At 39.0% G+C, this 13,987-nt stretch overlaps 1 protein-coding gene across 2 annotated transcripts in view; it reads right to left on the minus strand.

Moving 5' to 3' along the window:
- Positions 1-13,987, minus strand: part of RFX7 (regulatory factor X7) — a 199,651-nt gene that overhangs the window by 70,116 nt on the left and 115,548 nt on the right. For both annotated transcript variants that reach the window (XM_073211888.1, XM_073211889.1), the window contains exons 4-5: positions 3,349-3,431; positions 1,737-1,859 (exon numbers count right to left, since the gene is read on the minus strand). In XM_073211888.1, coding sequence (XP_073067989.1) covers positions 1,737-1,859; positions 3,349-3,431 — 206 coding nt within the window. The remainder of the gene's footprint in view (positions 1-1,736; positions 1,860-3,348; positions 3,432-13,987) is intronic.

A 13,987-nucleotide genomic window follows, 5' to 3' on the forward strand; every position in this document is an offset into this window, starting at 1 on the left:
CCCACTCTCCCCCTCAAAACAATGTAATGTTTTTGTTCTTTCCCTTTTGTTTAGGAAAAACCTTTAACTTTCTCAGTGAAATAAATTCTAAGGATTATGGAAACCTTAGAAAATGAATTAATAAAAACTTCAGAAAAATATTACAGAAAAATATAACCATACATTGTCCATGGCAGGAAACTTTCAGGAACATTAAGGATTATTTAAATGGGTAGCATTTAGTACTTTTCTGTCTCTAATGGTAAGCAAAGGGTTGTGCAATGGAAGGATGTCGCTTCAAAATACATATAAATATCCCAGGTATACTTATTAGTTCATTATGGAAATATGTATTAATTTGTCTAATTTGCCCTTTGGGAAACTAGTGACAAGTCTTTGGATAAAATTCTCAACATTTCCTACTTCAGTCAACTTTTAGAATTCTAGAGGTAAAAGATTGCCTTACTTATTTTATAGATGACATGTGACAAAATGAGTTGCTAAAACCCTTGCCAAACTCATGCAAGTTTAGTGATGGAATCTATTCTCTTGATCCTCAATCCAAGATTTCTTCAACATATCACACGTTTGCTGATATTAATAATCTTTTAATGAGCTGAAATTTGCTTTTTTGTAGTTTTATGGGGTATCTCTATATTAATTAACTGAATTTGGTGATTAATTCATGCTTATTGTAAATACACATATTTTCTTGATGAGGGCAGGGGCTGTGTGTATCTTTTTTACAGTATCCTCAGAAGTTATTACAGGGTCTGGCACATAGTAGGTATTCAACAGACTGTTATAAATTGAGAGAATGAACTTTATAGACTTGGATTATGTGCACTCCTAGCTCTAATTTTCATAAAGAGAAAAAATCTAAAGCTCTTCAGTTTAACTTTGTTCCCTCAGACATTTTTCTCTAGATTTCCTCTGGCTCTACTATGTTTCTTAACGTGAGGGATCAGAATTTTGAATGAGGGTGGAAAGTTTTCTTTCTAGATACCAATAATCCCAAGTAGTGTCTTTGCATCATCCTACACTCGTTAACAATAGCATTTGTTTGACACTTTTCCTCCAAACTGTATAATTAATGCTTCTTGGTTTGACATTTCAATACCCAGAACATTCTGGTTTTATTTCATCTGTCACAATAAATTCTCTCTTCAAAATCAATTATAAAATTATTAAACAAGAGATTTAGCAACTATTAACTTTTCTCTATCCAGAAAGGCCCTTTGATTGGCCTCCGTAAATTTATTTCCTGTGTTTAAATAAATTATCTGTATAATCAAAATTATCTGAATGTCTAATATGTGCAAACCACTGAACTCGCTCATCCATGAGTAATTCACAATACTCCAGAAACTTATCTTTTCCTTTGGTTGGCACCAAGGATAATAAAAGTTTGGAATTCACGAAAAAGGCCTTTAGAAAATCTTAATAAAAAGCATGTTCTAGCTTTTCCTTATGCATTGGCTTATTTATTGTCTCCCACTGTCCTTCTAACCCCAGCACACCTTTCTTGTCATTCTTAACAGCTCTAAAGGGATCCTTTTATTTAGGAATCCTGTCCATTATTAAATATGTTACCAGAGAAGCTTAGAGACAGAAGAAATCTTAGAGATTTCTAAGTTGAAGTCTCATATACGAGTCTGATATTCACCAACAATAAAAAAAAAAAATCACTGTAGCCAAGTATAGGACCCAAGTTCTTCAAAACATCAGTATGCCTGGCATACACACACTATACTTACTTGTACTCGTCATAGACTTCTTGTTTGGGGAGTGAAGTCTCAGGATGTTCCTCTAGGGTATTCCGAATCCAGGAAAAGGCATGCATTTGCTGTGCCCGACTAGATGACATGGCATTCTGATCACTGATCAAAAAAAAAAAATTTGTATTAGCTGAGCTAGACAGCAAGTAATTGATAACTTTTGAACCAACCTAAATGTTCCCCTAAAGAATTGTGTGTAAACACATTATAAATGACCAAGCCAAACTCGGGACATACAACAAATGCTTAGTTATCTATATACAAATTGTCCACCTGTGGTTGTGAGCTATTTCTACAGCTAGTGTCTGGAGTTATTTATTGCCCTGTTCCATCCCTTCCTCCTCATCGTCTTGAGTGGCACTGGTGTTGGGGCATAGAAAACGTTAGGTATTTGTTTGGGTCAAAATTACCTTTATGTGGATATTTGCTCACTTACTTGGCTGTTCATTTGCCTAAACTTACCAAATCATCAAACTTTTAAAATAAAAGTTATGGAAAAAATTGTTTATTTTCTATTTGCTTAGCATTCTCAAGTAACCACCTTGAAAATGTTCTAAAGCCACTCTATGTTTCAGAATGGAATTCACACCAGAGAGATCTAGAGAGGACAAATATCTCCCCACAGTCCTTCGTATAGCTGGGTGCTCTCCCCAAGCCAAAACTCCCACTAAACATTCTTAAGTTTTTATTATATGGCAGTGTCATTTATAAGTTACATCCATAAAAAGAACACCCAAGATAGCATGAAGGAAGCTCCTCTATTGATTCTGGTATTCATCTCAGCTAACTATAACAATAGTTTATTTAATCCAAAAGAAGATTTGAGCAAGTTTCAAGGACAAAAAAATGATAACAATAGTTTTAAAATTTTGTCTGAGGAAGAAAGGGTAAAGGCAACTGAATTTTCATTCCATTCCCTTTTATATACAATTTTAAAGTGATAGAATGTTAAGTATAGCATATAAATGAAATAAATCCTGGATTATACTTAACAGGGTAAAGAAACTCATTTAGCAATAGAAGACACGAAGTAACAACTTTTCCATTTTCTAGACGAGACTATTACATATTTATAATAATGAAAATATAGTAATACCCTCAAGCACTTAAAACATTTTACATTTATAATAAATTCATGTTCCATACAGGCAATTTCACTTTTTTCTTTTTTATATTCTGTGATCTGTTTACCTGACAGTACTTAAAAAATATCTTGCAACGTTATTGCTCATAATACTGTTTATTCTGGTTTTCTGTCCAATTTTCAAATCTTCTATATAATAAACTATTGACATGCATATCAATTCATATGCATATTGCTATGCATAAATTTACTGATCTGTTTATAAAACATAACCCAAATTGCATTTCACAGCATTTACAAAGGTACATAAATCCATCAGCAAAACTGCAGGTAACCACCTACCCAATATGATCAGAGACTAAAAAGACCTCCTGTATAGCTATTTTGTTTTCTGATGATTTTAGGAGTGGTGTAAAACAGTAACAGCCACAACACACAAACTTCAGATACATCTTAGTGATGTCCTATGGACAGTGTTCAATTAAGGCAAAGACAGAAGAGATATACCTTTTCTCTCCATTGCTCAGACCAGAAGGCAGTTGAAGGTAGAGGTAGAGTTTCTCTAGGTCTGTAAACTTCCCAACTTCTTTCTGGTTACAAAGGATTAAAAAGAAAGATCATTTTAAAAACATTTGTTTCTCCCTCAACAAAATTTACTAACATCACCCTAAAAAATATTGACTGTCTAAATTTAAATTCCACCTAAATTCAGATGGAATGAATTACCTGTCAAAGAAAACAAAACTAAACTTTTTTCTCAACACCAAAATAATACATTGTTCCATTAATATATTGCATATAAAAAGTTGGTAAGAGAAAATGATACTTTGCCATTAATTCTTATATTCTAGGAATAAACAAAACCACGGATCAATGCTTAGCCAAAGTTTCTCTTCTTAATCACATATATAGAAGGAAGTTTGTACAGTATTACAGGAAAATAATAGATTAAAAGCCAAGATAATATTTTTAGTTTTACCCTAACCATTTAACTGGCTTTTAGACTTTGGTGTTCTGGAGAATTTTTCTTACAACTATAAAATGGATGAGATGACTTCTAGAATCCTTTTCTAACTCCCAAAAACCTAGAACACATGACTGATGATGTCATTGTCACCTGTGGCTGGATGTGAGGTTTAAACATGCTGAACTTGCAACAGTGGCTACTATTTGGAGAACTTACTTGTAAGATTCCTTATTACTAATGTTCTGTAACCATGTCATTTTGTTTCTGACAAATTTTTCTATCTTACAATTAAAAAATATTTTTAGTTTTTAAATATTTAGAATTTCAAATTATAAAATAATTTCTGCTAAACAAAAAGCTATTCTGTATAGCTTTCTTTCCCCACTGAGTTTGCCACACTATAGCTTTAAATGTGCCATAAATCCTATTACAATAAAAACAATAAAATTTTGGTAGCCTAATTCAAACAAAGACCCAAATTTTTTAAAAAGCTTAAAATGATATATCTTATCCTATTCTTACTCTCACTGGAATATCTCAGAATTCATCCACAAAAGTTTAATCTATCAATTATATGCAATTAACCCCCAAATCCACATTTTAAAAAAATTCTACTGTCTGTGGGTTTTTTCCAATTAGCTCTTGCTCTAACACCTAGTTGGTTTACAAGCAAGATCCTAACTCTCCCCTCAAAGAAAAAACAAAACAAAACACACACAGACATTTCCTTTCTCAACTGTTATTTAACACCTTCTTTTCTCCAGTTACCCAATGTTCAGTTTTGGAGGCTGATTAATTTTGTTCCTCTTGGTGTACTTCACTTTAATACTTTATTTAGCCCTCTTAACTCTTGCCCCCATATTCTTTCAGTCTCTTTATATTTCCTGTCACATCAGTCTAGGTCTTCAGCTATCTTTTTTTGTTTTTTAAGCAATAAAGGAGAATTCACTTACTCATTTACATATTCATTTCATTTTCTGCCATGTTCCACAAATGATATACAGTAACTATGAACTTATACTGCACTTATACCAAGACTGGAAATATACAGATGAACAACACAACAATGGATCTTGCCTTTAAGGAACTTACTAATAATGATTCTTAAATTACTAAAATGTGTAACTAGCTGGTTTCCCTGCCTCTGACCTCTCCCCACTCTAATCTTTCCTAAATAGTGTTCCTAAAATACTTTCTGTTGAATATTATTAATATCACCCATGTTGTCCCAACAATGGCTATCAAAACCTAAAGGTGGTTATGTTATGAAAAAAAGGCCTTAGTATCAGTATGGGCAAAGTCTGAGAAAATGTAATACAAACCATCATTTTTTGGATAAAGAAAATGTGATATATACAATGTAACATTATTCAGCCATAAAAAAAGACTAAAATCTTGCCATATGCAACAATAAGGATGAACCTCGATGGCATTATGCTAGCAAAAGAAATCAGACAGAATAAGATAAAATACCATAGGACTTCACTTGTATGTAGAATCTAAAAAACAACAAACAAAAAAACCAAGCTCACGGATACAGAGAACAGACTGGTGGTGGCCTGAAGCAGGTGGTGGAGGGTGGGCAAAATGGATGAAGGGGGTTCAAAAGTCCAAATTTTCAGTTATAAAATGAGTAAGATGAGAGATGTAATGTACAGCATGGTGACTATAATTAGTTCTACTGTATCGCATATTTGAAAGTAGCAAGGAGAGTGGATCTTGAAAGTTCTCATCACAAGAAAAAAATTTCTTTTGTAGCTATACATGGTGATGGAGGTCAACTGGACTTCCTGTGGTCATCATTTTCAATATATACAAATACTGAATCATCACACTGTATATCTGAAACAATATATTTTCAATTACACCTAATTTTTGAAAAGTCAGAAAAAAATCACTTTTTTTCCTCTGAATAAAAACCATGAATAAAAACAATTCAACTGCTGGAGAAACCTTGGATTCTGTAGGTTTTGAATTTTACACATACTAGAGAAAAAAACCAGAAATTCTAGAAGGAACTCAAAAGATAATCTAAGTTAAGATAAAGCGGCAAAGAGATCATTTAAAGATGGATGTCAGAAAGAGTTCTGAAAAAGATCAAACTCACTGTCCTGCTTTGTGTTTGTTTTTGCCTTTCCAACAACAAAAAATTTACTGTCAATTACTATTTCATTTGTTATATGAGACTCAACACACAGAAGAAAAGTCTGGACAGTTTACCAACACTGATCATATCAAAATTCTGTGAAGCAAATGGGAACAAAATGACTCAAATACGTAGAGATGGCATTCTGGTCCAGCAGGGCTGAGAGTTCACTATGAAGATACTTGGCTTTAGGTATACTGTGTCTTTAATGGCTAGTCACTGGCTCCCCAAATGACTAGTAGTGTAGGAGACCTTAACCTTGCTTGATTATCAAGGCAGGAATATCATGAGGCCAGTAGTCAAACATGATTATTTGATATGCTTTGTTAAGATTCAAATGTCATGAACAGAAGTCTTCTGTTTCATGTTGAGATTCACAGATGGTTAAAAAGAAATGGAGGGCTGGACTTTTAAAATGAAAGATAAAGTTGCTCTATTTTTAAAGCATTAGGAAAAAAACAACTGCATGAACTTTTAAAAATTTATTTTTATATTTGGCCATGAAAATGAATGAAGTATTGATTCATGCTGCAACATGGATGAATCCTGAAAACATTATGCTGAGTGAATGAAACCAGACACAAAAGGCCACCTATTGTATGATTCCATTTCAATGAAATATCCAGAATAGGCAAATCCAGAGAGAGAAAGATGGTGGTTACCAAGGACTGCAGGGAGGGGAATTTGAGGAGTCACCACTTAAATGAGTTTCTTTTTGGGGTGATGAAAATGCACTGCAGCTAGACAGAGGTATCGATGGTTAACCAACATTGTAGTATATACTCAGTATCACTAATGGTAAATTTTATGTTATGTGTTTTGCGACATTAAAAAATTACAATTTTTAATAGAGCTTGGCATATTTGGCAGATATATCTGAATATCTGACCTGTAACTTCAAATGAAAAACATCAACATACCTTTCATTATGCTTAAAAGCCTTCATTTTCTTGACTGAAGTTCTCAAAGCAAAGTTATTGAGAATGGTTCCAAGGTTAGGGGGAACCTCAGATATTACCTAGTCTATTGAATGAACTAAGGTGATAATTTCCTACTATTGTGACTAAGATCTTGTCTGCAAGCTTTTGTGGATGTCTCTTACACATTACAATCTTAGTAAGAACATATCCAAAAGGAAATCTTTGAACAAAAGTTTGATTTAGGTGTCAAAGACCTTCCAGGAAACCACAATCTGGAGAATTTCTGGTAAAAATCTCCCAGTTTACTCTCAAATAAGTGAGATCTTCTGTCATCACCCTACTTACATAAGCACATATACCTGAAGTTGTTTTTCCAAATGTTTGACCATGAAAATAAAGCAATGCTGCAGATTTAATGTTGCACATGAACTAGAGAAAGCTTTGATCTTTCACATTTTCGACATACAGAAAATTTGTAGCAGACACTCAAACCAACTTTGATATCATGTGATCCAGAGGAAAATAATGGTGTGATGTGAGATATGCAAAATCAAGTTAATTTTGGAAGTTCAAGGAGGAGTTTGGTGTTCAAACTCTACCATTCAATGCCCTACTCTTCTGATGCTCTGACTGATAAAGAATACTCACACAAGGAACTACTAGTAGGATTGACCTACCTAATTCCTTCTATGAGGTGCAAATGGTAAAGAGAAAGTGGGACAGAGACAACACTCATCAAATATTCCATCTGCTCACCTGCATTTCTCAGTCTCCTTTGCAGTGAGCTTAGGGCCATGAACTTTCATTTCTCAGCTGATATAGTTAATAATTAATGTGTCACCCCTATACCTCTTCCCCCCCTTTGTGGCACCCTGGAAGCCATCTGTTTCACTGGTGAGGCTACACCAAGGCAGTGCCTGTCAATGTGGGTTCCTGAGGGTCTATGTGGAGCAGGGGCCTCCAGTGATTTGTGCTGTAAATATAATGTGAAAGAAAATAAATCCTTGTTAGACTGCTGATATTCCAGGCTTACTTTGTTATGGAAGCATATCGTACTCCATCCTGATTAATCTAGAAAGTTACTTTTCCCTCTAGCACTTCTGAGACAACTGAAGATCCCTTTCACATACGCAGATAAAAATGTGAGTAGAGGAAAAGGGCCCCTTTCTGTAATCACAAAAACTTTCATTCACTCATTTTTGGAATATTTTGCAATTTAACATATTTTGCAATTACAAATTATATTAACCAGAATTCAAGATATTTATGTTACTTATGTTTACCAAAATGGGGCATGGGCTAAAAAAAAGGAATGAGAAGCACCAGTTTAGAATAGATAGCCTCCATGCTCTCTTCCACTTAAGTATACTCCTAATAAGAGCAATGACCTAGTTAAAAATTCAATTCTAAAAGATGGCAGCGTGAGAGGCGAGACAGAAACCTCCTTCTAAAACCACAGATAATATGAAAATATAATTCATACAACTAATCCTGAAAGAGCAACAGGAAAGAAGGCTGCACGAGACTGCTTACACCTGGAGAAAAGAGCCGACCTCACGGAACAGGGTAACTAGGGTAACTAACTACCAAAGCTGTGGCCTGGCGGGACCCAAGTGCTTCCCCACCCGACTTCACTGGTGGAAGAAAGAGAAACAGAGCGGAGAGGGAGTGGAGGCCTGGGACTGCTGAACACCAAGCCCTGGAGATCTGCTCTGGGAGCATGAACATAACATTGCATGGTTTTCTGGTGACTTGGTGGGGTTGGAAAGCTAAAACAGGCAGAATACCAGGAAAAATGGAGATCCCAGCTGCTTGTGGAAAACAGGGATTCATATCTGGCTGATCTGGGTAGGCAGTCTGAGGGAATTCCTAAAAGCGAGAGGGCTGCTAAAGGGGAAAGGATTGCACAGAGCTTACTGATCAAGAGAAAGGACCAGTAGACAAAATTGTCTGGGTGCACTCTGCCCAGCAGGTTGGGAGCTTAAATGATCTTCAGATGCTCCATCCCCCTGGCTGGCTACACAGGTCCAAGGTCCCCCCATCGTGATACGCAACCTGCTGTGTCTTCCTCCAGGCTAGCTTGCACCTGGCTAAGGCTCACAAACCTGCAACACCTGCCCTGGTGACAGGCCAGCCAGAGTGAAGCCCTGCCTATAGCAGCTACAAACACAAAGCATAGAGACTTACACCTGTGTGTTTGGCCCACTTGTTCTGGCAGTAGAGACAGGTATAGCAGCCGGGAAGCAAGAAACATCTATTCTCCCCCCTAGCACCAACACTGCTCCCCTGTGATCCCTGACATTCCTTCAGGGGCTGAGAAGCCCAGAGAGTAGAGCATCTGGGAACTAGAGGGCACCACAGACAAAATTATGAAACACCAAAGGAACCTGGTTCAAAGCAAAATTATGAATACACTTGAGAAAGATTCAAATGAAATTGACCTCATGAATCTTCCTGAAAGACATTTCAAATTAAATATCATTAACACACTCATGGAGGTACAGAAAAATATTCAAGATCTCAGGAACGAACTTAGGATCCAATCACTGAAGAACACAATGGAGGGCATTAAAAGCAGATTAGATATGATGGAGGAGAAGATAAATGAAATAGAAATTAGGGAAGAGGAATACAAAGAAGCTGAGGCACAGAGAGAAAAAAGGATCTCTAAGAATGAAAGAATACTGAGAGAATTGTGTGACCAATCCAAACAGAGCAATGTTGGCAGCCGCGCTCAGAAAATAGCGCCCAATGCAGGGCAGCCGGAAGGCCCCGAACTTCCTAATGACAAATCATCCCACACCACTAAACTACATGCTAATTGCGCCTTGGCATAAGGACCAATGAGACCCACCAAATGGTTATGCTAATAAGGCATATGGAGCCGCACCAACCAGGTCAGAGCATGAGAACTATATAAGCAAGCCTCTCCTTCCCCACTGGGTCCTGCCCAACTCATTTGTTTCACAAAGAGCTGAAGAATAAAGCTTTCTGCAGAAGAATCCTGCTGTTGTTGCGTGCTGTTCTTGCCGGCGAGGACGGGGCACGCGACAAGTGGTGCCGAAACCCGGGAACCAGAACATCACCGGCACAGAGTGGACCCTTCAGACATCTGGAGAGGATTCAGAACTGCAGGTCAGAAGAAAACCCGGAGGGGTAAGTTCCGAGAGGCCCCTGCTTTTTAGGATGATGGTTGATGGTTCTCTGTAAATAAGGAGGCACCATGGGGAATGCACCGTCATTAGTCACGGCGCTGCAGACAGCTCTCAAAGAGCGAAACTTGAAGGTCTCCAGCAAAGTCTTAGGATCTTTTGTGAAGGAGATAGACCGTGTGGCCCCCTGGTTCATCTGTTCAGGGTCCCTCTCAATCCCGAGCTGGGACAAACTGGGGAAAGATCTTGATAGAGAGGAGGAAGAAGGCAGCCTGAGGGGAGGCACCAGGCCTCTCTGGAAACTGATTAGAGCTTGTCTGCAAGATGAGAGATGTGAAAAGGTAATAAAAGAAGGTCAGAGAGCATTGGCAGATATCCAAGAGAGCATGTCAGAAACGGAACGGGAAACAGAGAGCGCGCGTGGCTGAAAAAAGGCCACAAAAACGAAAGTAAAGAAACCCCAGAGTGAGGGAGAAAGCCCGCCTAGGGCAAAAGCGAAAGAGCCCCGAGAAGCGAGTGACGATCGCCTCGGAGAAAATAGTAAATACCCCTGGAAAGAGTTGAGGGACCTCCAACTCTCCAATAGGGAATCTGAGGAGGAATTAACGTCCGCAGAGGAAGGGGAAGAAAATAAAACCACAGAGTGCAGAAGTAAGGGAACCAGCAAAGTTGAAAAGCGGACCAAGGAAAAAATGAAAGTAGGGTGTCCCCCGACGCCCGTTGCCCCGCCACCTTACGTGAGTGGCGCACTCTCCTTTTGCCACCCAGATACTCTTCAGGCAATTAGACAAATGTTTCCTGTATTTGAGGATAATGGCGTACGCTCTCACCAGTCCCTGAGCCATAAACAAGTTAAGGAGTTAGCAGAATCCGTTCGGGCTTATGGAGTCAGTGCTAACTACACCATAGCACAAATTGAAAGACTAACAGAGACAGCCATGACACCCGCAGACTGGCAATATGTAACTAAGGCATGCCTTTCTAGTATGGGGCAGTACATAGAATGGAAGGCACTGTGGCATGATATCAGTATGGCCCAGGCACGCGCAAATGCAGCCGAGGGACAGCCTGCGTGGTCATATGATATGCTGACGGGCCAAGGACAGTGGGTAGCCAACCAGACCGCCTTCCCCTTACAGGTGTACGCACAAATAAACACGTGCGCCGCCAAGGCATGGAAAGCCCTCACCAACAAAGGAGAAGTGTCCGGCAATTTAACAAAAATTATTCAAGGGCCGAGCGAGCCATTTTCTGACTTTGTCGCTCGTATGATGGAGGCCGCAGGCAGAATATTTGGAGATCAGGAACAAGCAATGCCCCTAGTGGAGCAATTAGTGTTTGAACAATGTACCAAGGAATGCAGACAGGCGATAACACCCTGGAAACAGAAAGGGATACACGCTTGGTTGAAAGCCTGTAGAGAAATAGGAGGACTACTCACCAACGCGGGCCTAGCCGCAGCCATATTACAGAGCCACAAACAAGCCAGGATCACTAACAGAAGTATTAAATGCTTTCACTAATCTGTCACGAGGCCTGTCCCAGTATCTTTCAGGAAACTGGTCCCAGGACTTCGATGGAGCACTAGAAGAACTGTGGCGAGAAATAATCCACATCAACTCCACCCGTCTAGATATCTCCGTAGCGGAAGGACTCTCTTCCTGGTTCCTCAGAGCTCTCTCCCACGTCAAGGAGTGGGCGGGCATGGCTGGGATGGGCGTGTTCCTGCTTGGAGGTCTCATGCTCTTACTCTGGTTGTTATGCAGACTCCGCAACCAACATAAGCAGGACAAGGTGATCCTTGCTCAAGCCCTAATGGCGATAGACGTTGGCGCCTCTCCCCAAGTGTGGCTCAATATGCTTAAGAAGGAAGCTCAGCTTTAGCTTGAGGTAGCTCTTGCACCCTGAGCCCATGTGGCACTGCACCAGGCCCGAGTACCTCAATGCTTAATCACAGCTTTCTTTAAGAAGCTCATGGTGCAAGAGGGTTGAGAAAAAAGGTCCAAACCCTTTGTACCAAGCGGTCCCAACGCCAGCCAGAGGATGCGAGGCAAAGCACTGCAAGAGGTCTTGGGCCCCTCTGAGAGGCATGCCTGACTGCATAGGGGTAGATGCCCAGAACCCCTCTCCAAAAAGGGGGCATCAGGAAGTATGATGGAGGTCAGGCCTCTGTCTCCGCCTCTGCTGGCAAGTTCCACCTTGAGCTTCTGTTAGACAAAAAAGGGGGAGATGTTGGCAGCTGCGCTCAGAAAATAGCGCCCAATGCAGGGCAGCCGGAAGGCCCCGAACTTCCTAATGACAAATCATCCCACACCACTAAACTACATGCTAATTGCGCCTTGGCATAAGGACCAATGAGACCCACCAAATGGTTATGCTAATAAGGCATATGGAGCCGCACCAACCAGGTCAGAGCATGAGAACTATATAAGCAAGCCTCTCCTTCCCCTCTGGGTCCTGCCCAACTCATTTGTTTCACAAAGAGCTGAAGAATAAAGCTTTCTGCAGAAGAATCCTGCTGTTGTTGCGTGCTGTTCTTGCCGGCGAGGACGGGGCACGCGACAGAGCAATATTTGTATTATAGGGGTACCAGAAGAAGAGAGAGAAAAAGAGATAGAAAATGTCATTGAGGAATTAATTGCTGAAAACTTCCCAATTTGGGGAAGGAGATACTCTCTCAAGACATGGAGGTACAGAGATCTCCCAATACAAGTGATGCAAGGAGGAGAACACCAAGACATATAATAATTAAAATGGCAAAGATCAAGGATAAGTATAGAACATTAAAGGCAGCCAGAGAGAGAAATAAGAACACATACAAAGGAAAACCATTCAGGCTATCATCAGACTTCTCAGCAGAAACCTTACAGGCCAGAAAGGAGTAGCATGATACATTTAATGCAATGAAGCAGAAGGGACTCGAACCAAGAATGCTTTATATGGCAAGATTATCATTTAAATTTGAAGGAGGGATTCAACAATTTCCAGATAAGCAAAAGCTGAGAGAATTTACCTCTGACAAACCATCTCTAAAGTGTATTTTGGAGGTACTGCTATAGATGGAAGTGTTTGTAAGGTTAAACAGCAGTCACCAGAGGTAATAAAAAGGGATAGACAAAGAGTACAGAATATGATACCTACTATATAAAGAATGGAGGAGGAAGAAAAAGGAGGAGAAAAAAGAACCCTTAGATTGTGTTTGTTATAGCATATTAAGTGAGTTAAGTTACACTCTTAGATAGTAAGGAAGATAACATTGAACCCTTGGTAACCACGAATCTAAAGCCTGCAATGGTAATAAGTACATACCTATCGATAATCACCCTAAATGTAAATGGTCTGAATGCACCAATAAAAACACACAGAGTCACTGAATGGATGAAAAAACAAGACCCAACTATATGCGGTCTAGAAGAGACTCACTTCAAACCCAAAGACATACACAGTCTAAAAGTGAAGGGATGGAAAAAGGTATTTCATGCAAATAACAGGGAGAAAAAATCAGGTGTTGCACTACTTGTATCAGAGAAAATAGACGTAAAAAAAAAAAAGAAAGTCACAAGAGACAAAGAAGGACATTACATAATGTTAAAGGGGTTGATCCAGCAAGAGGATATAACCATTATAAATATCTATGCACAGAACACAGGAGCACAGACATATCTGAAACAAATACTAACAGAATTAAAAGGGGAAATAGAATGTAATGCATTCATTCTAGGAGACTCCAACAGTCTAATCATTTCAAAGGACAGATCAAGCAGACAGAAAATAAGTAAGGACACAGAGGCATTGAACAACATACTAGAGCAGATGGACCTAATAGACATCTACAGAACTCTACAGCCAAAAGCAGCAGGATCACAGTCTTTTCAAGTGTACATGGAACATTTTCAAGAATAGACCACGTAATAGGCCACAAAAGGAGCCTCAGTAAATTCAAAAACACTGAAATTGTACC

Source organism: Manis javanica, chromosome 8 (assembly GCF_040802235.1).
Source record: "Manis javanica isolate MJ-LG chromosome 8, MJ_LKY, whole genome shotgun sequence".
NCBI lineage: Eukaryota > Metazoa > Chordata > Mammalia > Pholidota > Manidae > Manis > Manis javanica.